Source organism: Agelaius tricolor, unplaced genomic scaffold (genome assembly GCF_023055355.1).
Source record: "Agelaius tricolor isolate 1412-34295 unplaced genomic scaffold, bAgeTri1.0.p SCAF_5, whole genome shotgun sequence".
In the NCBI taxonomy this organism is placed as follows: domain Eukaryota; kingdom Metazoa; phylum Chordata; class Aves; order Passeriformes; family Icteridae; genus Agelaius; species Agelaius tricolor.
In genome coordinates, this window is record NW_027269265.1 from 38,520,295 (window position 1) to 38,543,519 (window position 23,225).

General features: G+C 45.6%; 1 protein-coding gene across 2 annotated transcripts; it reads left to right on the forward strand.

The window, feature by feature from the left end:
• Positions 1 to 356: 356 nt before the first annotated feature.
• CRY2 (cryptochrome circadian regulator 2) lies at positions 357 to 22,875 on the forward strand. 2 transcript variants are annotated; one of them, XM_071427390.1, is made up of 12 exons: positions 357 to 593; positions 3,381 to 3,489; positions 6,959 to 7,101; positions 13,904 to 14,088; positions 15,390 to 15,478; positions 16,443 to 16,583; positions 17,080 to 17,391; positions 18,415 to 18,566; positions 18,696 to 18,898; positions 19,372 to 19,461; positions 19,964 to 20,102; positions 20,588 to 22,875. In XM_071427390.1, the coding sequence occupies exons 1-11, from the start codon at positions 397 to 399 to the stop codon at positions 20,098 to 20,100; spliced, it is 1,758 nt and encodes a 585-aa protein (XP_071283491.1). In that variant the 5' UTR covers positions 357 to 396; the 3' UTR covers positions 20,101 to 20,102; positions 20,588 to 22,875. The 2 variants fall into 2 exon arrangements, with proteins under 2 accessions (XP_071283491.1, XP_071283490.1); XM_071427389.1 differs by having other exon boundaries at positions 358 to 593; positions 19,961 to 20,102.
• The last annotated feature ends 350 nt before the right edge of the window (positions 22,876 to 23,225 follow it).

A 23,225-nucleotide genomic window follows, 5' to 3' on the forward strand; every position in this document is an offset into this window, starting at 1 on the left:
AAAATATGTTCCTGTTGAATTTGGGGGGATGGAAGGTGCTCCTGCTCCAGGGTTCATGGCCGCAGGTCCCTTTTCGATGCAGGCAGCCATTTGGGGGTGTTTGAAAATATTTTGGTTTTTTTCTTTTTTTTATTGGAATGGAGATTTTTAACGTTGACCTGTGGCGACCCACCCTGCTGACTAAACTGGGGGGTCGCTCTCTGGGGGTGGCAGCGACATTTCCGGGGCGGTTTCGGGCGACGCCGCCCCGCAGGCGGCAGCTGCGGCCTCGGCCGCTGGAGGGCAGCACAGCGCCCCCGCCGCGCCGCCCGCCCCGCCCCGCCGCGCTGATTGGCTGCCCCCGCGCGCGCCAGTCACGCGGCGGGGCGGGGCGGTACCGCGGATCGGGCGGCGGCGATGGCGGCGGCGGCCGCGGCCGCGCTGGGCCCGGCGCCGGCCTTGTGCCGCTCCGTGCACTGGTTCCGCCGCGGGCTGCGGCTCCACGACAACCCGGCGCTGCAGGAAGCGCTGCGGGACGCCACGTCCCTCCGCTGCATCTATATCCTGGACCCCTGGTTCGCCGCCTCCTCCGCCGTGGGCATCAACCGCTGGCGGTGAGTGGCACCGGGCCTGCGGGCCGCGGGTGGGACCGTGCGGGACGAGGCTCCCGCGGCACCGGAGCGCTCTGGGCGCGGTGTGTGCCGTGCCGCTGGGGCCGCAGCAGCACCCGCTTCCGTGTTGGGCCCACTTAGTGCTCCCCCGGCCCTCCTGCAGGAGAGCGGCTGTGCCTTGTCCGCTTGGCCTCGCCGCGGTTTTCTCAGCAATGCTGCCTGCCTGTGGGGGAGGATGCCTTCAACTTTATATAATGTCATTAGACTTTATCAGTGGGGCGAGTGCGTGAGAGCAGCAACCGATGGACACTTAGCTTTGGGAAACCCTTTTCCCTGAATGTAGAGACGAGGGCAAAGAATGCTCAGCTTCGCGGCTGCAGCACGCCTCCCCTCTGCCCTTGGGCTGCCGGGCGCGCGTAGGCATGTGCGCACGCAGCTCCGGTCCTCCCATCGCTCCGGTTTTAGGGAAATGCACAGCGGCTGCTGCTAAGAAACTAGAGATGAAGCTGAATGGGCTTTTCCTCATCTCTGCAAATGGAAAAATGTATAGCATGAGTCACGTCTGTGCAAAGATCAAGACCTCACGTACCTGTAGCCAGTAACGTTACATAATGCTGTTCTGGCAGGTCTCAGCAGCCTAAATATTTGGAACCCCAGTCCAGATAGGGATTCTCCCGGGCAAGACTCCCTTGCATACAAGTGAAGCAGATCTCCTACTACCCTCTCAGAGGAAGTCGACAGACAACCACCCGGCTAAAGATGCTTTGAAAGCTCTTGGAAATGTCACGTGGCTGTGCACTAGGGAAACTGGAGTTGTAATTGATTGCTTCTACTGTGCACCTTAGCTTCATTTCAAGGCATGGGATTGTATGGGTCATATCTATATGTTTCTAGAATCCCACAGCAGACAATGGCTTAAAAATTGTAAATGTGCAGAAGTTACTTAAGTGTAGTCATTCAAAGTGCAGAAAATTGTGAATTCTGTTATAGGAATCTGATTTGATCTTTCCATAGACCAGACTTTCTACAGACAGAAATGCTTTTCACGTGCTGCTGTTGTTGCCGATTGTCCGCATTTGGAAGAACCAAAGTGGTGGCACAACAGATTAATTCCTGATCTGTTTAATCCTTGTTTGTTTCCACCAACGTTGTGAAGGGAGGGAAACAGTTAGGAGTCTTCTTTATGTTGTAATCATGGAATATATGAGCAAGCAAAGTTTTTAAAAATAATGTTTTCTTGGAGGTGTGGAACTACTGCAGAGGTCAGAAATGAGTGCCACTGGCTGTTAGGCAAAAAACGTATTAGCAAGTTACTTATGTTGGCTAAAGTCCCATTCATTCCCATTGTGAGCCTTGGGTTTGTTTTGCTGATTTTTTTTTAATCCAAATATTTGTTTTCAGAGTTCTGTTCTTCAAAGGCAAATGCTTATGTTTTACCTAGTTCTTACAAATTTATCGTGTTGGAAAACTTATGTTATTTAACTGCACAGCATGTGTGAGCCATATAGGACTAATTAATGCTTGTTAAAGTTTTTAGAACACCTCGGGCACTTGATGCTCGTACTTAATAAATTGAAAGTGGGCTGGGGCTCACGGAGTGGTTTGTTTAGGTTACCTGGACCTGGTTCTGGGTGTTCTCCTTTGTCATAGAGTGCCCTTCTTTTTGAGCCCTGCACCCTTTTCTCCTTCTAGAAGTGCAGAGCTAACTTGCTCTATCTGGAAGCTCTCAGTTCACACTGTGGGCAGTGCAGCTGAGGAGAGAGAAGTTGCCACTTTGCAGTGCAGTTGTAGTAGCTTGGCTTTCCTTGGTTGTGGGGGGTCTTTAGGGAGCAGAGGGGTTCTGGCAGATCACACTGCACAGTGGGCGTGGAGGACAGAGGGAAAGGTAAAGGTTGGCAGGCTCACTTACAAAGGGTTGTGGGTTTGCCAGCAGTGCCAGGTGCTGAGGAGACATTAAAGTTTTAAAGCTGGTGTCTTTTGCAGAGTTAAATAAAACAAAGTGAAGTTACTCTGTAGATGGGGGTGATGTGTGACTGGAAAAGCAAATGTTATACATTTGGTGGTTTATAGCTTAGTGGGGGATTAGTAAGACATACCATTAAATGCAGAAAGCACTTACATGGCTTTTTAGAGTTTTGGGGTGAGAGGGAGTAGAAGAATGTCTCGGTATGCTCTCATCTCTGTGCCTTCATGGTGCAAGGTGAATTGCAGTTCTCTTTGCAATTATTCAAAGTACAGATGATACTTGCCTTGGGAGATTTTGGTGCTCAGTCTTGTGCTACTGATGAGCTGGGAGAGTACATTTCTCTGCTGTGACATGATGTATTTATAGCTAGAACTGTAAAACCTGCCCAGTTCTTGCAGTATTTCATTACTTTCTTTGGAGTAATGCATCACAATTGTTCTTCATATGCAACATCCCTTTTTGCCCCAAAACCTGTGAAAAAACATACAGTAGGGAATTACATGGTTTATGCTTTCTCCATGTAATGTGGAGAGAAGAACTGACAAGGGTGTTCTGGAGAATGTGGGAAGTGGGTTGCAGTAAGAACATCATCCTGGAAGCCTCTTGGATCTGGACAAGCACAAATTGCATGTGAGTGAATGGGAGCTGGCTGGTGCTGCAATCTCATAAAAGATGTTAGACAGACCAGAGGTAAATATGAATTCTTGTTTTCTGGTTCTTGTCCAAACTTCAGCTTCATTTGGTGACGCAGGTTTGCTGGAGTTCCATGCAAATTCTCATTTGCCTTATAGCTGACACTAACTGCTGTTGTTTCTTCTCTGCAGATTTCTTCTCCAGTCCCTGGAAGATCTGGATAACAGTTTAAGGAAACTGAACTCTCGCTTGTTTGTTGTGCGAGGGCAGCCAACAGATGTCTTCCCAAGACTCTTTAAAGTAAGAGAGTAATTTTTTGGAGCATAACAAAGAAAAATTGGTGACCTGGTGCTAAACTTGCTTTCACTCCCTAATGAATGGTGATTCCCTCGGCATCTCTTTAACCATAACTAGTTCTTCACTATAACAAACTTTCCTCCTTAACTACAACTAACTAACTACTATCTATGAGGAGCAGCTTGGGAGCCAGATCTGCACCTAAACTCAGACTTGCAAAGAAATGTAGTTGTAGGGTGGAACCTACTATCAGCGTGCCCATCTGGTTTTGGATGGTGGTCTTGAACTTAGTTTGTCTAAGTCACCTCTCACAGGGCTGTGACACACAGACCCTTCTTTTTGAGAGCTTCTTCCCTAGTGGCAATTTGCTTATTGCAGTTTTTACTTAGGAAGACTGCTGTGTTCATAAACCTTTACAGACAACAGAAGAAAGTTCACTGATCTGTATGTGAATTGCAAGTAGGATTTTGTGTTAAAATTTCAAAATTCAGGAGCTTTTATGTTAGCTGACCTTCCTTTTCTTTTTCTGTTCAAGACTGCAGTTTAGTCATCTCAGCAGCAGGATATAGCTTGGGTCCAAGCTTCCTGCTGATGTACTGTTTAGGAATATGCAGTTACCTTGGTGATCAATAATGGATCATTGGAGCACATTTCTAATATGATATGTCAGTGCTGCAGATGTCAGGGCTAACAAGAGCATCTCCTTGAATATCAGGGATTCTCATACAGTGTCATTCTTCCTTTTTGACAATGTCTTTGATAGTGTTACAAAACTAAATGAAAAAAATGTGTCTCTTAATAGTTGTATGAGTTGGGGGTGTCATGTGGGCTGTGCCTTATATGGTTGACAGAATAGTGTCCCCCAAATCCTACTGCAGAGCAGCTGCCAGAGAAGGAGTGGTGAACTTGAATATGTACCCTCCTTGTGTAAATGGTTCTGATGTGTATTTTCTGGAGGAGGGCAGTTAGTACCGGGGAGGAACTGGACTGTGCAGATGAGAAGGGGCACTGATACTTATTTTGGCTTCTGCATCTTAACACATGACACAAACTATGTGCTGCTTTTAGCCTTTTCAGAGTCTGGATTATTTTTATCTTTTGACCTGCAAGTAAGTTCCAGCTAATAGTAGTTCATGCCCTCTTTAGTTCAGGGTATTCACCAGATAATTAAAACTTTATCAGAGGAAAATGCTCAGTTGGTTAAAGAACAAAAACTAGTTGGCAGAGTCTGAAGTTTGGAGACATTGGTTGTGTAATCAGCCAGAACTGCTTTTTGCTGCAGTCTGTTTTGTCTGGGTAGGTGAGCTGATGAGTATCTCAGGAGTACTGCAACAGAGCTGGAAAAGGTAGAGGGAAGTTTATCATTTACATGATAAATATATGGCTTTGGTAGGGATTGAGACTCTCCAGAGCTGCTGCACTGAACACGGAATTAGCAGCAGCTTGTGCCTTGCTGTCAGCTTTTGTGAAGAGGAGAGTTATGTCACATTTGCTACTGCAATACTTAGGCCTAATGTAATTTCTGCTCTCTCTGCCAGTAGCTGAGCTATGTTGTCATTAACAGTCACCACAAAGGCACTGCTGTGTATGGATACCATGACAAGTGTACTCGTTAGCAGTGTGTTAACCTGTGCAGAAGTTTTTTGTCTCACTTCTTCTGAATAAACATCTGTAGTTTTACCTCTTCTATAAAAGTGCACTGTTTGTTCACTGAAGTGTTTTCACAATTCCTTTGGTGCTTTTTCCCCTACAGTTTTTCTTTGCTCTAGGTTAGACACTAAGAGGCAAGTCATCAGTCATAACTTTTCTTTTGTATATCTGCAGCAATTTACTGTCATAGAGGTAACAGATTTTCTGGTTGGTTGTGCTCTGCTTCCTGTGTACTCCTGCATCACATAGAGCAGTGGCCTTCTCAAAACTGTAGGAAATACCTGAATTTAAAGTGTTGGCTGCTTACCTAAAATTCCTGTAAGCCTAATGGTTTTTTATTCCATTCTTTCAAGGCAGTAATGTGTAGTTCTTTGAGACCAAGCCATCTTTTCCAAGTCCTCTAGTTGCTCCTGGCTTTCTTATAGAAGAAAGAAAAGTTTAAAATTAAACTGCTAAATCACAGAGGAGCAGGGCAGGGCCTGGAATGTCTGTCTGACCCCTGCTCTGAGTTATGGATGCTGTCATGTTCTTACTTTGAAAAATGGGTGGAGGATCTCTTTAAGATGTACATTCATTGGTATATAACTTGTTAATTTCTCTGTCCTTCTTAAAATTAATTTTAGGCTTGAGTCTGCAAGTTTAGAAATGTAGGTGGCTTGTACAGTTGTTTTCTGCTTCAAAATCCCCTTCCCCGTATTTGGCATTATTTTTAATGGTCTTCAGGGAACTACCACATTTGTTCTTTGTGCTTTGCTTCTGTTTGGCAGGTAGAAAAGTCTCCTGTATATACAGGGGTGATTTAGACTCTCTCACTTGGAGAATTGTGGTTCTTAGTTGTGTGAGGGTGTTTTTAAATGTCTGTAGATTTCTGGTTGTGTTTGCTAAACAAATCTGTGGGCTGCTGCTCTGGTTGATGGATGTCTTGGGAAGGTCGCTGTGGAAACCATTAAACCTCTTCTCATAGGATTCATTTTCTGAGGAAAACTAGGCCATAGACTTTGAGAACAATCTGTGCTCTAGAAAAGCCTGGAAGAGTCTGAGTGCTCTTTCATAAGGCCTATGCCATGTAATTTGTGAGGGATCTATTAAAGCTATGAAGATGAGAGTAAGTGCATGGCTTGACTAACGGGGTTGGAACTAAGTGATCTTTAAGGTTCCTTCCAGCTCCAACCATTCTATAATTCTAGAGTTCTAAAATAACTCCAGAAAGGCAGGACTTTAAATCTGAATTGCAGTATCATACCCTACTGTGCACACCAGAAAGATTCACTCAGTTGCTGTCCTATGTCCTGCAATTTCCTGTTTCTTTCTGTTTGGGATGGATATTGGTTTCCTATTGTGTGATGTCTTTAAAGAGATATCAGGAAAAATTTAGACTGTATTGATTTTACTTAATGTTGCCACATAAAAAACATGGGGGGTTGAGCAGAACTTCTGTTGGAAGAGCTTTCTGAAATGCTTTTTCTGCAAATGCTGGAAGAGGATGGTAAGGTTACTTCAGGACAGCATGTGCAACAAAACGTGTTACTGGTAGGGCTCAGGAACTGAGCTGATATCTAAGAACAGTAATAGACAAGAACTGAACCTCCTCTGATGTGTTTTAAACCTGACATTACAAATTTGCATAGCAGATCTGATGTTTGCTAGAGCTGATAAAATTGTTGCTTCTTTGCTTATCTCAAATTCAGATTGCTGTTCTCACAGCAACACTCAAAGCTTCCAGAACTTTAAATTGCTCAGGAATTCTGAAATCTTCATTTGTAACTGTGTTAGTTAGAAATAGTCTTCTGTTTGACAGCTGGGTGTATTGTTTTTCTTGCAGGAATGGGGAGTCACTCGTCTCACCTTTGAATATGACTCGGAGCCGTTTGGAAAGGAGAGGGATGCAGCTATCGTCAAACTGGCCAAGGAGGCTGGTGTGGAGGTGGTGATAGAGAACTCCCACACCCTCTATGACCTGGACAGGTATGGGCAGAGAAAGGGCAGAGGTGCTGTCAGGGCTAGGCTGGGATTGTCCTGTCTGCAAAGACTTCAGTCTGTTCCATTACACTGATCACTGTCATCCTGAGTGAGCCTGTAAGGATTACTTGGCACACTCCACTTTGATTAGAACACGTCAAAGTGCTGACAGTGACGTGAATGTACAGAAAGGTGTTGCCTCAAGCTTATTAAACTTTGTACTTGAGTGGCATTTAATTTGCTCAGCTGTGTCCTGTTGGTTGCTCCCCTTGAGCATGTCCTCAATGTATGGATTGCTTTTTTTTTTTTGCTTCATTGTAATAAAGGTAGTTGAGCTGTTGTCTCAAACAGGTTATGAAAGCAGGGCTTTTAACTGATGGATGTGTCAGGACAGCTGGAAGAAGTAAAACAAGGTAGATTGGAACAAACTTCCCTTTTTCTAAAACCTGAATGCTTTGTCTTTGTTGTGTGTTTGCTATGTTTGTTGTTTTGATGTTGAGTTTTTATATATTCACTTATATGTATAATCCCTCTATATACATGTGATTTTAAATGGTGGTGACAGTCTTTCAGCTAAGACTCTAATGTATGCTTGACTTCAAAGTCAGTACTGTGTTTTAGAACTATTCTTACAGGTTGCTTGCTTTTTTTTTCTTTCTCCCTTTTTTTTCCCTTTTCTTTCTGATGTGACTTGTGCCAGTAATGCTGAATGTAGATTTTCTCCTGTAAATCTTTAACATCCATAATTTCCTACGGGAAGAAGCTTTGCAGTTAGCACATACTGTGTGGAAATGTTTGTCCCTGGAGTGAGAAGGATTCTTGAACCTGTCTTGTGAGCAGGTGCTGTTTTCTAATTCTGCATTAGAATACCATGTTTATTACCAAAGTTTATTACATTCTCACCCCTCCAGTGTCAACGGCCATCACATTCTTCTTCATGTCACCTATGTCTTTTCCAAAATGGAGTTTCAGATGGAATCTGTTCTAAATCTCTTGTTTTATCACCTTTCTTTATACTTCCAGGTATTTCTAGAGGTGGAGAGCAGTGGTGAAAATGACAAGAAGTGCGCAAAATGTAGAAGCAACATAGATTTTTAGAGTGCTATAATGTGTCCTGTCTTTTCCTAACAGTAGCATTATTTCTGATTTTTCTGAGTGCTGCTAAACATTAAACTGATGTCTCAGGGCTTCCTTCGAGAATGGTCATAGCTATTTGAGAGGCTGCTACTCTGTAAATAAGTTTAGGATTGCATATGGAGAAACAACATGACCAACACTGCAATTTCATCTGATATTTTTGGCAGCTGGTTATGTGGTATATAGGGAAATTGTTAAGTTGCATTTTATCTTTAGCTATCCCAGATGCTTATTGCGTCAGTAATCTTTATCATCATGCTCTTTTTTGTCCCTTCCCAGATATTTTTGTAAAAAATATTGAGCAGCACAAGCCCTAGTTCAGCTCTGTGTAGGATTTCTCTTCCTGTTGGAAAAATAGATTCCTTCTCTAATTCTGTAAATGAAAGAATTTTCTGTCTGCATGGATCTTTTCCTTTATTGCAAATTATTGTGGTTTCTTTAAATTTTTTCATTGAGGGATCTCAATGAAATTTCTCAAAATTCAGAGGATATATTGACTCCTTTGCCCCAGGCTCAAATGTCTCTAATAGATTTTCAGGCACAACTTCCCTTTTACCAAGGCCAAATTAACCCTCCAACATATTGTGTACATCCATGCATTCACTGTTTCCATTAGTGTTTTCTACCCATCTGCCTAATGTTCACATCAGTCTATTCATTTGTCCCTCTGATGCCCCTGAAATGCTTTTAAAATCAGGAGTGGTATTTACTTTTTTTCCCCCACAGTATTTGGACAGTTACAATTTCTGGGTGAATAGTTGGTGGCCCTGGCAAGCTTTTAAAGCATAGCATTGTTTTGTGCACTTTTTTCCACCAGGCACTCTTTCCTGGTCTCCCAATCTGTCACAGCATCTGATAACATTTTCTTTAAAAAAACCAAGAGTCATAACCTCCCTAGATACCTCCATAGTGAATACACCTACAGAAATATATGCAGGTGCTCTTACAGTCTCTCTTTAATGAGTTTATCACCTCTTGGGCCTGTAAATATCTTGGACTATCTGTAAATGGGATGGTCTTGGTTAGATTTTGTTTTACTACTTATGCTTTTTTTAAAAAGTTTCTCAAACTTTGATTTTGATTAGGAGATGCAAGAAGGCTGTGGTTTTTAATTTAACCCACCAAAGTTTGGTGGGTTTCTGTTTTTGTCTTCATTTTTTCAAAAGATTCTGCCTCTCTTGTCTTAGCTGATGCTATTCTTTAATTGTTTTGACTCTTGTGATCTTTCTGAAATAGCTTTTCACATCTGTATGATATTGTTGCTCCTGGAAGGGTGTTAAATTGATGCATGCTAAAGTCACAGAGCAGGCAAGTGATAACTAACATTTTCAGCTATACCTTAGCACTGTCTAAGACTAAATAATGAATTAACACTTCTTGTGGGTTCTTGATTTCTTGTTTCATGAAGCAGTCGTTTATGGCAACTTGAAAACTGGGTTTTGGCAGGTGATGGGGTGTGATAGATGCCCAGTCTGTGTGGATGTGCTTGAGGTGTCCGGTTACTCTGACATTTCTTGGTTCTTGGCATCTCTGAGATTTCTCAGCAGGTGGTAATACAGTTTGTGATACTGTATTTCTCCTGGAAGTCTCAGACTATCTCTCCTTCCAGCTTCTAACTCTTGGTATGTACTGTCCCTCTGCTCACCCTAATGTTTTTCCTGCATAATTAGCAGGTGGTAGTAATACCTGGTGGTGGCATCCTACTTCTCATCTTTCTTTAATCAGGTTTCTGACAAGATTTTCAGCCCAGTTTCAAACAATTTAGACTAATCTTTCACTCCTACATAAATGAATCCAGCACTTCTCTTGTCCCCTGCAGTGTGTTCCTGGTACCACCTTCACCAGCTTCTTTTAAACATTTGCCAAGAGCCTGTTCAGTTAACTTGTGAATTTGACCAGTTTTACCCAGTAGGAAGATTACAGTTTGCCCCTTGTTGGCACTGCCAGCATACCTGTGTGATTATCAGGGCATCTTTCACCTCCTCTTCCCCAAAACAAGGAGAGAGGTGTAGAAAATGAACATCAGTGCTGGTAAATACTCCTAAGAAAATCTGGGAAATCCCAATCAAGCTGAGCAATGTTCAGATTGTAGAAGTCAGACAGAAAAAATAATTTCTTGGGTATCAGCTTAGCCTGTTCATAAGCCTTTACTTGACAGTTATTCTGTCTGACAGCTTCCAGGTGACAGGTTGCTTTGTCTCTTCCCTGGATCTGCCCATTTTCTCCTCCTTAGGATCGAAATCCTTTGTAGTGTGTTTACTTGTGGTCAGCACTGTGGGTTCTGTAATCCCAGGCAGGCTGGGTTGTTCAGCAGGAGTGGTGTAGGTCAGAAAAGAATGCTGTGATCTTGTGTGCTTGTAGCATACATCAGGATCAGCCTTGCCGGAGGCTAAGGCTGAAATGACTGTAGAATGTGTTCTCATAGGAGCACGTGCTAACTTAAATGAACCGAGCCTGGGGAGCTGTGCGTGCCTTGGTGCTTCTGCAGTTGAGTACACTGTGCCAAAAAGGTGGGTTATTTCTAAGAAGGTTTACTCAAACTTCTGCTTGCCACATCTTGTTATCCTCTCCTGTCTTGCATGGTGCTCTGGTGTCAGGTGTTTTCCCCCACTGCCGATACCGAGCCTGTCATCAAGTCACTTCTTCATCTCTCATCTTCTCAGTATGTGTTTCTGCGGAAGTTGAACTGCTTGTTCTTTGTTCAGCATCTGTTGGATGGACAGATCAGTTGCTTATCTCTCCATCTCCTCTCTGAATCTGTAGAAATACCCTTTGTTCTACTAGACAGAACCCTCCATGAGCTCTCTGGAGCGGGGATTTGGATCAGAGCAATTGCATAAGCTGGCAAGGCTAACAACACAGTCCGCGTGAATTGGTACTGGGCTGCCTTGGGCAGCCTGCGTGCCGAGTGCTGGCAGCCAGCTCTTCCTCCTGCAAGGAAGCAGGGCAGCACATTCAGTCCCTTGCCAGAACCCAGCCTTGTCATTTGCTAGCGAGCTGAGGTGTCAGGTGTTTGAGGCCAGCAGCTTTCCTGAGCCCATTAGCCATCCTGCAGGGGCACTGCTGTGGAGATGATTTAGAAGCTGACACCTGTGAGGACATGAATTTGAGTCTGCAGACACTCTGCTGTCACAGGTGACTGACTGTAACATACCTTATAATCATAGCAGTGCTGGAATTGTTTGGTCAGGTTTGGGTTGCCTGCTTTCCTGAGGTGAAGTGTGACTGATGGTCAAACAGACCTTCATAACTTCTGGCATCAAGGTACTACTGTCAGATAGTGCTGGGCAGCAGCATATTGCTAGTTTGGTAGCACAGCCAGTTTTGGGTGTGCTCACTAACTAAGGTAAGGTTCTGTGTGATGAATACAGTGATTCTCTGTTCCACTTCAGGAAAGCTAGAACAACTGCTGCATGTGGCAAATTGGGCTGGGGGAGATGGGTGAACTGGGAGTATTAAATCCTGGGGAGGGGCCTCCCATTTTGTCATTGAAAGTCATGTGAAAGTGTATGGCCTGGATTAGAAGGTCAGTATGAGGAAGGAAAGGACCCCTGCTTGGGGAGCTTCCTGTACAATTTTTTGTACAGAAGGCCTGAACAGTACTACAATACCCAGTAAGTGTAGCATAATACCCCATATTGTGCAATATCCAGTATTCAATACTTCTTTTCCTTGCAGCATTGTGTAAGGTCCAGATTTAGTGCATAATGCCAGTGTCAGGTGCTGTGAAATGTGCAACTTGTCCTAGTCCTATCTTAATATATTTGTGTCCCCGATCCAATAAGTCTTTATGAATTCAGGAGTGGTAGTAGGTAACTTCACTCATATTCACATCCTTGAGGATTTCAAGCACAGACACTAGCATCCATCTGCTAGTCACAGTGATTTGCTCCAAGTAGCCAGCTGTCCACAGAAGTTTTAGCTGTGGATCTTGTACAAGGGTGTGGATCTCAGACTCAACTGCAGCTTTAGCAGGACTGAAAAAAGAGGCAGTGTGGAAGAAGAAGCTTCCCTGCCCCTGTCACAAGCACCTCAGGGCAAACACGGTGCAGCTTTGTCACATTTTCTCTTCCAAGCTCTGAATTCCTATGGAAACAAGTGAGCCTCTCTAGAGTGCTGTAACTGGAAGTACCTCACTTCTCATCCAGTGGAAACACTGATTTTTCTGGGAATCTTTGGCTGGTCTTGTCTGGGGACTCACAAAGCAGTCACAGAGAAGAGTGTGGTGGGTGATGAGTTCTGTCATTTCTTGCCATCTCTGGGGTGGAACGTGGAGACAGACAGCAAAAAAGTGCACGCAGGAGAGCAGAGGAGATGCACTCTGGTGGTGATGCAGGACAGAACGTGTTGGCTGTAAGGCAAATGCAAATATATCTGTCTCTGTGGCTTTGTCTATGTCAGAGTGCTGTGCACATCCCGATGGCCTTCCCTCCCTCCTTGCCCTGTTCGTTAATGTCTTTATCTCCCAGTGTTTACAACTTAAAAGCAGAAAACAGGGAGGAAACTGCAGGCGGCTTCATTTTTACTCTGTTCAGCCGTGCTGCCCGTGGGGAAGGCTCCGCTTCCCTCGGCCGGCTGTGCGGGAGGGCTGGCTCCGGGCCGGTGCCGGGGAGCCGGGTCACCGCGGCGCACACGTGCGGGAGGGAGCCCCGGCCCCGGCGTGTCGCTCCGCCCCGCCACACGTGCGGCCCCGGGGGAAGGGGCGGCACATGGCGCCGCCGGAACACTCGGCTCTAAGCCCGGCCCCTTGCATAAGCTGTTGATTGAAATGGGTGGGGAAGGCTGCTGTGCTGCGGCTCCTGTGTGAGCCGTGGGGTTGCCTGCCTCCGCTTTACGTAATGCTGGCGATCCCTGTGCTGTCGGCTTTGCTGTTAACTCCTTCCACTCCTACAGGAGAGGGGTTAAAAATGGCATCTTTCAGCCTGGGGAAGTTTACCGTGCCCAGGGGGCTTCTCAAAGTTCTCTGTCCCAGGAAAAATAAGACTGCATGGCCCCAGCAGGCTGTGGATGCTTGATGAAGTAGAGGAATGGAGAACCTTGACTGTCTTTTTCCATAGTGTGATCTGACACAGGTCAATACCATGAGACAGGGCTGCTCGTGACCTTATGGCATGAAGGGAGGATAGTGATCTCTCTAATCACAGGGAGAGAGGAATGATGCAAACTGGGATTTGTCTCATCCAAGATAGGTGGAGGAGGGGTCACTAACAGGCTGAGTCTTCTGTGTCAGAAAAGAAGGAAGTACGGTCAGAATCAGATTAGGATATCACAAGGTGTCAGGGGACCCAGATGCAAGTCTAGGGTTTGCCACCTTGAGGAGACAGGCAGTAATCAGGTAGAGGTTTCATACAGGGGTCTGATGAGCTCCAGGAGAGAGATATGATGCTCAGCTTGATTCAGCTGGAGCTGTTTTGAGGTTTGTTTTTTTCCCCTGTGGAGATGTGGAAATATATGATATTTTGTCTTCTGATGTATTTTAGAATTTTGTTTGGCTGATTTTAATATCCCTTTGAGGGATGCATCAAGTGAAACATAGGTCTATAAGGATTTCAGTAATCAGAGTGAAAGGCTATCCTGAACAGAGATAGCAGGGTCCAGTCTGGATGTCATTTCCATGTGTTGTTTGTGGTAGTGAGGCTGTGTTGTTTCATCTTGTTTATTTTATCTCCAGAATAATTGAGCTGAATGGCCACAAGCCACCCCTCACCTACAAGCGCTTCCAGGCCATCATTAGCCGTATGGAGCTCCCCAAGAAGCCAGTGAGCACTGTAATAAGTCAGCAGATGGAAACATGTAAAGTGGACATCCAGGAAAACCATGATGATGTCTATGGGGTCCCATCCCTGGAAGAGCTGGGTATGTGTCAAGAGTGAAGGCAAGGACTACTGCTAGCTGAAACAGGATCTAGTGGAACTGTTTGCAGTGGCTGGCACATGTTCTCACCTGACATGGGCTGCCTCTAGCCATAGCGTGGCCTAATTCTTTCAGCAAGTGCCGGACCTTGTGATAACACGCTGGCATCTCTTGCACTGCTGCTGATGCCCAGCATCCCCTTTAGCACTGCTCTGAAGGGCTCTGCATCTGTCATTGTGCTCTCTGCTATACTGAGCATGTAACCACTGTACTAGGATCTCATGTCCTCACCAGCTGCTTTCCTCCTACTGCAATCTCAGGCATGTTGTGTAACAGACCTGAGGAGGTAAACTAACTGTGTACCAGGTTTAGATAATTTCATTCCGGTATTGCCAAGCGGCACCAATTTGTGAACTTAGCAAGACAAAAGATATTACAAAAATTCCTTCCACTCATCCTGCTGTGCCTTACAGTCCTGTAAGACTTGAAGAAGGAGAATGAATAGCTGAGGCATGAGGAATGCAAGACCTACATCAGGGAAGTGAATCTAAATGCAAGGGAAGAAAAGACTAATGCAGAATACTGTCTGTGTGTCTGTGACTGGAAGCTCCATACCAGCTTTATAGGAAGTATCTCCTGACACCTTAAGGCACAGCTTCAACAGTCATGTAAAAGCATGGGGCTTCACAACAGGAGTATCCTGAGGGCTGCAGTCCTGCATGGATCTACTTTCTTTATTGTCTGGCCAAATGTGAGACTACCTGTAACCTTACACTGCTCTGCTTGCTGCCAGGGGAGGCTCCTCTGTGTGCCCAGAGCACTGTAGGGGGACTGCATTATTGCTTCCCCCTTTGCAGTGGTTCTTTTGCACTAATCCAGTGCCTTCCCCAGCACCAGCCTCAGCAGAGTAGGAGCCTCACCAGGAGCAGCTGGGCTACTTAGTGAGCTGCTGATGTCGATGGCAAGGTGTTTTGTAAGGCAGAGCTGTGAAGCAGATGTTTCATTGTCAGCTGCTCTGGCCTGTGGGTAGTGCTGACATGCCAGAGAGAATGCTGGCTGTGAGCAATGGGGAAAGTCACCATAAGGCTCCCTGTAGCATTGCAGGGAGAGGCCCTTGAAGTGCTGTATCATGAGCAGGCTCTCCCTATATCCTACATGATTTGCCTGCTGTACAAGGATTAGAGCAGCAAGTAAGCCACGTTAGGTAACTGTAGTATGTACTGTCTTGCTGTTGTTAGTGCATTATCCATATCTATGCCCTCTGTCTGGCATAGCTTCAAATCTTACAAAGTTCTTTCTCTCAGGCTTTCCTACTGATGGTCTTGCCCCTGCAATCTGGCAAGGAGGGGAGACAGAAGCTCTGGCACGGCTGGATAAACACTTGGAAAGAAAGGTAACCCCTTATTTAAGTGGTGTTTCTTGCAGACTGTGCCTCCAAATGAAAAATGTAGTGTTGCCTATTACCCCATTCCCTGCTCTTCCTAGCAGTGGTCATAATGTTCACCTGTGGAAAGGAGTGTATGGTCCAAAAATTTAGAGCAGTATGTTATTTATGCTGCTGTTTGAAGCACATTGGACTCTTCTTTGTGTCTACTTCTCAGTTTCCTTTAGAGGAGTGCAAACTTGGAAATTCTTCTGTTAAGTTTTTCAGTCCTGGCTGCACACTGCACACCACCTCTTGTTATCTTTACCTTGGGTATTAGTGTGAGTACATGCTTATAAAAGAATGCCTTCCCCTTGTCCATCAGCATCTTAATAGGGTGTCTCACTGGCTGGCATTCCTTGTTGAAATAATCAGATTTTTTTAAATGGAGCTGGTGTTCTTGATTATAGTGCACAAGGCAAACAATTTCAAAGTAATGAAAGGTGACCCACTGCCAAAGCATGGCTCAGTTTTAACCATTTTGTACTTCTTCAATCCATCCAGCTGAGTGGCTTGATATCAGTTGTGGAAATCAAAGCATAAATACTTGTGCTGAAGAGGAGATAAATTATCAACATAATGCTCCACAAAAGGGTCTGAATCTCCCCAGTTTATTTGTTCAGTGTGTAAAATGAGATAGATGTACCTGGACATAAACAGTTGTGTTAGCTGGTATCCCTAGGAACCCTCCAGGTTGTTAGCTCCTGTATGCAAAGCAAATTAATCCTCTTGGGCAAAATAACTTTGGCTTAAATCTTGGGGCAAAGGTTTTGCATTTCTTGAATGGGGCATGGGGTTGAGCAGTGGTTGGAAGTAAATAAAAGAGACTGTGTTGTCAGATGTGAGTGTCCTCACCACCTGCACAGAGGCTTGCCTTTAGCAGTGTCCCACAAATACAAGGGGGTTTTGGCTCATTTCTCCTGAATCTGTCTAGGCATGGGTTGCAAATTACGAGAGACCACGGATGAATGCCAATTCATTGCTGGCCAGCCCTACAGGACTCAGTCCCTACCTGCGTTTTGGCTGCTTGTCCTGCCGCTTGTTTTACTATCGTCTCTGGGAGCTGTACAAGAAGGTAAGACAAAAGGTTCACCTGGAGGGCAGGTGGGGTTTGAGCTTGTATAGCATGATGCTGGTTGCCAGACAGTGTGCCAGAATTGGTGCAAAAGATAAGTTGCCTCCCTAGCATTTAATTGTTGGGCTGAGCTTGTTGCTACTACCAGAGGAGGCTTTTGGGTAAGAAAGTAATTCTCCTGTATGTACTCACGCAGGCCTTAAATCTGGTGGTACCTTGTTCTTCAGTCTGGACTTCTGTTTTATGAGCCATGTGGAGCCATTTACAGCTAGTTTTACATCGTTCCAGTCACTTGTCATTGTACTGAGTGACCTCTGTCAGTGCTCTGACTTTACCATCTGGGCTTTCTGATAAGGGGGGATCCAGCACTGAGCTCCTTTATGGCAGTGGTCAGTAGCTGACTTGGGAAATGTGTGTAAGTGCATGGGTGCCTCACAGCTCAGCTTCATGAAGGCAGTCCTTCAGTGCTTGTGACAGCCATGTTCCCTCTCCACAGGTGAAGCGGAACAGCACACCCCCCCTCTCTCTGTACGGACAGCTGCTGTGGCGGGAGTTCTTCTACACAGCAGCCACCAACAACCCAAAATTTGATCGCATGGAGGGGAATCCCATCTGCATACAAATCCCCTGGGACAGGAACCCTGAAGCCTTGGCAAAGTGGGCAGAGGGCAAGACAGGCTTCCCTTGGATTGATGCAATCATGACCCAACTGAGACAAGAAGGGTGGATCCACCATCTGGCCAGACATGCAGTGGCCTGCTTCCTGACCAGGGGTGACCTCTGGATCAGCTGGGAGTCAGGAGTCAGGGTGAGTCCTGGCATTTTCAGATATTTGCAGGAGGCCATAAGGAAAACAAAGTCTCCCTGGCACTTGCTGCAAGGATGGGCACACAGGTATGGCTTTTGCTTCACGTGTAAAAGGTGCATGGAAGAGAGGGTTTGCTAGCAGGCTCTTGGCCAGCCAACAGCCTGACTTCTTTCTGCCTTCTACTGCAAGGCTCTGACTGTGTCACAAGCCTCAAGTAACCATAACTAAATGGGGGGGTGCTTTTAGTTTTGGGTTGTTTTTTTGTAAAAATTCTCTCAGTCCATCTGTTTTCTTTGCAAGTTTAGTGTCACTTCTTAACCTGACCTTTTTCCTCATTATAAAATCCATCACCGTGCCGGTCAGGGAGCGCTCCATGACTGTGAAATCTGAGTCTAGAGTCTCTCAAGGAAAGAGGTAAAAGACCCTCCTCTTGGGCCATCTGAAAGGACACACAGCTTGAATCTATCCAGTGTACATACTGCCCTACACAAAAAGTGGAGGCAGAGGCTTCCGGTCACAAAGCTGACAAAGAGCATAATTGAAAGTGCTGCCTAAAGTGCAGCATCTGTGCATGGATGTGAGTGAGATACTGCTGAAACTGTTCTGCCTCTCAGTGGTAGTGTGCTCTGGGACCTTCAGAAAGGTTCTTTCTTCTTGCTTTGGCGCACGTTCTTCTGTGCAGCATCCTCTCCTTCCTGGGGCTCATGCTTTACATTAGTTATGCCTGCCAGGCTAGGATCAATACCCAAAGCTTGCTGCAACACTAGGTAGTGATTTAGTCTGTAGCTGCATGAGAGATAAGCCAGCACTTTATCAGTGTGAGCAGACCATGCCTCCCTAAGTGAAAGTGTCAGGAAGTGAGATGCATTGACCAGCCAACTGACTTCAGCCAGCAGATCACCTCTGTGCTGCTGCTCTGTTCTCATAGCTCAGTGCCTGCCATTTGAAATAGCATCTTGGGTCCTACTGCCACAAAGTCCTCCCCAGGGAAGGTCTCAGTGCCTTTTCCTCCAATTGCTGCAGGTGTTTGATGAGCTGTTGCTGGATGCAGATTTCAGCGTGAACGCAGGCAGCTGGATGTGGCTCTCATGCAGCGCATTCTTCCAGCAGTTCTTCCACTGTTACTGTCCTGTGGGCTTTGGACGTCGCACAGACCCCAGTGGTGACTATGTGAAGTAAGTGATGTTGACTGGAGCTGATCTTTGTTTCTGCATCTCTAAGCTGAAGTCAATCAGTGGCTCACAGGTGCATGGCACTTTCTGTGCATTGTGTGTGGACTGCACTGCTTTCTACTTGTGTTGCAGGAGGTATCTGCCCAAACTAAAGGGTTTCCCTTCACGATATATCTACGAACCATGGAATGCCCCAGAGTCTGTGCAGAAGGCAGCCAAGTGCATCATTGGGGTGGACTACCCCAAACCCATGGTGAACCACGCAGAGACCAGCCGACTGAACATCGAGCGCATGAAGCAGATCTACCAGCAGCTGTCACGCTATAGGGGCCTCTGTAAGTACCAGCAATTGCAAAAGTTTGTGTCTTTAATAGGAGATAGAATGCTGGGAGAAAAGGTCATGATTTAAAATAGGTGTTACTTGCTTCTCTGGCCTGTCTTTGCAAGAGGAAGCAGTGCCTGCCAAATCTGCTCAGTTGGTTTCCAGGGAGAGCTCCCTTATGTTCTCAGACAGCTAAGAGTGGAGTGCTTAGGTCTGAGAGCTGCTGATAGCGTAGCACCATCTATATTACCACCAGTGGTCCATTGTTCACTTTGTAAGAAAACCTAAGCAGTGTATTCTAAATAAATGCACAGCTGGATCACAGTGTGTGTCTGTAGTCAGCACTGGGTCAGTGCAGCTCTGAACTCCCCCTGCTTTGGGATATGGATGTGCTGGTTGGTGATCACTAAAGGTATTTCTGTGAAAAGCTTCTCCCAGCCCAGGTATGTTTTGTTTCTTAACTCAGATCCTCTTGCCATTCTCTAGGTTTGCTGGCATCTGTCCCTTCTTGTGTGGAAGATCTCAGTGGCCCGGTCACAGACTCGGCTTCAGGGCAGGGCTGCAGCACCAGTACAGGTGAGTTGGACCTATTTGTGTGCTTTTGATTTGCATGTCATGTTAAAGGTTACAGGCAGGAGAGGATCCTTTTCTAATAAGAAGAGGCTACATAGCTAGTAAAACATTCACATTCCTTTACACTTTTTTCAAAAGTCCCCAGTGAGCCTTCATGTCTAAAATGGCTGAAGAATAAGAGTTCATTAATGTGAGTCTTTTATTGCCTGTATGGGATCATATGCAGCCACTTAAAGGAGAAATGCAGATCGCTGTAGGGTTAATCAGGTATAATTAAGCTGTCCTCTGTCAAAGGAGGATACTCTTGTGTTTGGGTGACTTAATTCTGCTTTTAACGAAGATTTTTTGGTAAATGTTTTCAGGGAAACTGTGACCAAATGGCTCTGTGCTTGTGCGCAGTCTTCTTTCTCCCAGCTCTGTGGCAGGTTAGGCATGGGTGTACTTGTGAGGCCATCTAAACACAGGGAAACCATTGCAGTGATGACTCTTCTTCCTTCTACAGCAGTGAGGCTGTCTCAAGCAGACCAGGCTTCTCCAAAACGCAAACACGAAGGAGCGGAAGAGCCATGCCCTGAAGAACTGTACAAACGAGCCAAAGTGACAGATCTCCCCACTTCAGAGATCTCTGGAAAGAGTTTGTGATTGTGAGTACTTCCTAGTGTGATCTGGCTTAAACTACCTTGTTCTGGAAGCTAATAAGGCTCCATTTTTACTCCCACCATTTTAATGAACGAAATGGACTTCCTTGCAGAGGGATGTGCAAGGCTCCTAAGTGTAGTTCCACAGCCCATAAATATGGCAGTGGTCTGCCTGCAGGTCGTTTGGATTTTGTGTGACACGCTGTTAGCTCTGTTGTCCGGTGGAGAGCGGTGCCCTGTGCTGGAGCTGTCACAAAGCACAGTTGTTGGTGCATTTGCTCTTGTGAGGTTGCTTCTCCTTCCACAGAGTGGGCTCACAGCCGGGTTCTCCCATCTGGTGAGGGGATGGGCTAGAGCAGATCAAGCAGGTCCAGTCATCTGCCTGCAATGCTCCGGATCCCTGGAGGCAAGGAGCTGGTCACATGTTCTGCCAGCTTTTCAGTATGACAAGGGAGGTCAAGACAAATTGTCTCTTTTACTGTCTCCTACAGCCAATGACAAGCACCTTGCAGGTGAAGAGAGAGAGCGCTGAAGAGGTGACCAGAAGAGTAGGAGCTGCTGTCAACAGAGGGACTGGAACTTGCCATCTGCAACAGGAAATCCAGGGTCTCGTATAGCTGTGTAGTTCCAATAGCTGCCACAGAAGGGCGCTGCATTACTTGTGCTTGGGAATATTTGGCTTTCTGGTCTCCAGGGAGCCAAATACATCTCTTCTCAGCCATGCCCAAAATCTGCCCACATTTAACAGGGCAGGAACATTCTGTCAACTTGCTCACTCCCAGGTGTATCTTTCTTTTCTGACAATGGCTCAGTGTGTATGAGTTGATGCATTGATGTAGGAATCAGCATCTGCACATCTCAGAAATAGTGAGCATCCTTTCTCAGCAATAGTACTTGGTAGTGATGTATGCTGATTAATTCAAGTTATAGTAGGAGTTACGAAGGAAGCTGCTACAATATCAAAAATAGAGTACCTATCCTACAAGAGAACAGGGAAAACTCAGTATTTCTTTCATTAGGCTGACAAGGAAGGAGATGCTTTCTGAGTAAATCAAGGTAATGCTATGTGGGATGGAAACAAAATGAAGGTCAACTGTAGCACAAGAACAGATACACTTGAAAGACACTTAAAACTTTCCTTGCAAAAGAACATTGCCACTGCAAGGTGAGTCATAGTGCTATTGCCTGGAATGGGCCACTTCAGAGCTGTTTGACATCTGGGGAAGAGGAGCTCTCTACAACTCCCTGTAAGGAGATTGTAGCCAGGTGGGGGTTGGTCTCTTCTCCCAGGCAACTAGAGACAGGACAAGAAGACAAAGTTTTAAGCTGCACTGTGGGAAGTTAAGACTGAACATAAAGAAAAAGTTCTTCACAGAAAGAATAGTTGGGCATTGGAATGGGCTGCCCAGGGAGGTGGTGGAGTCACCATCCCAGAGGTGTTTAAGAAAAGATTGGATGTGGCACTCAGTGACCTGGTCTAGTTGACATACTGATGTTAGGTCATATAGGTTGATCTCAATGGTCTTTTCCAACCTAGTTGATTCTGTGACTCTGAGAAGGAGGAATTCTTCAGAGAATAAGATCATGCCTTGATGTGAGCAAAGCACTATCTCAGAATAGATCTGATCCAAGTAATAAGGAAGCTACACCTGGGCCCAGCACTCCTACAGCATTTCCTTCCCTGATTGAGAGCTCTCAAATGGAGCCTGTGTCTGGTGTGTAGCCTGTGCAGTGCCTCATACTGACAGAGGATGTATTACACATCAGCTCCTTGAAGTGAGTCTTCCTCAAGTTCAGAGTCCAGTGTCCATTCTGTTTGCTTTCTTCTGTATTGGCATCTGTGTTTTGAATTTCCATACAGTGAACTCCTGTACCTGCCCACTGCTCCTCCTTGCCACTTGCATTCACGCTGGTGCTTTGTAGCCTAGCGAGGTGATTGTGTAGCTTTCCTGGCTCTTAACCATACACTCCTTGCTGGGTCCTGTTACTTGTCAGGTGAGCACAGTGCTGGCAGAGTGCCTCTGCCTGCACCAAGGAGTGCAAGGGAGGGTGCTACTGCAGGAGATTCTCTCTCGAGGTTGCTTCCAAGAGGAATTAGATGGAGTAGCTCGTCCCGTGCAACGGGCTGCTGTTGGCACTGTTTTCATTTGCTGTCCAAAACCTTTCATCCCTGCCTGACACAGATAGTGTGGGGCTATATGTGAGCTTATGGAACTAACTGCTTGGGGAGTACAGGAGTTCTCTCCCACTGGGATAATCAGATTCAGTTTTGGAGCCTGTGTTTGAACCCAGAGCAACAGGGCTGTGAATAGAAACTGAGTCAAATGTACCTGAGAAACCTGAAGTGGTTGCATTGAGTCTGTGAATAAATTTAATGAATAGCTGAATAACCTTTCCTTCCTATTCCCTGGGGCTTTGATCTTATGTTCTTTTTCCACAGAGAATCCACTGGGCAGACTGAACAAGTAAACAAAGAGTCACTTTTCCTAACCTTACTTTATTCTAAACTACTATTCATAGTCTGCCTGGTGGATAACCCAGTCATCAACAGGTCTTGTCCCCTTCAGTCTGACCCAGCTGTTACTCCCATTGTCTTGGGGGCAGAAAGGTATAAAGAAAAAGAGATACTCCCCTACCCCCCTCTTCTGCTACAGAGAGAAGAAGGGGGAAAGACATGCACTTTGTACACATAGGTTACAGAAATTGTGACTTCTGTCATTTGGAGGGTTTCATGCTTAGGGAATGGTCTGTAAATAAAACTTTTTATAAGTGTCTTTAACCCTCTTTTTGATGTCATCCAATTATTTCACTTGGTGAATGGAATTTTTGGGGCTGGATCTGTGGGGGTAAAGAGTCAAAGGGAGGGTAGGCTGCATCTCCTAAGTGATCTAGAAGGAGATCTTTGTGGAGGCGAGGGAGATCACATTTCCAAGGTTTCTGTCAGTACCTGGGATATGGATGGTGGTATTTGGAAGAGCTGCAGCTCAGGTAGTAGCACTGGGAATGATACACACACATCAGGCCAGCCAAAGAAAAGGGAAAAGCTCCCTTCAAGAAACCTTGTAAGTAGGCTGGGATTCACCCACTCTGGCATCTTTTCCCAACTGAAATGATAAAGGTGGGTAAAAC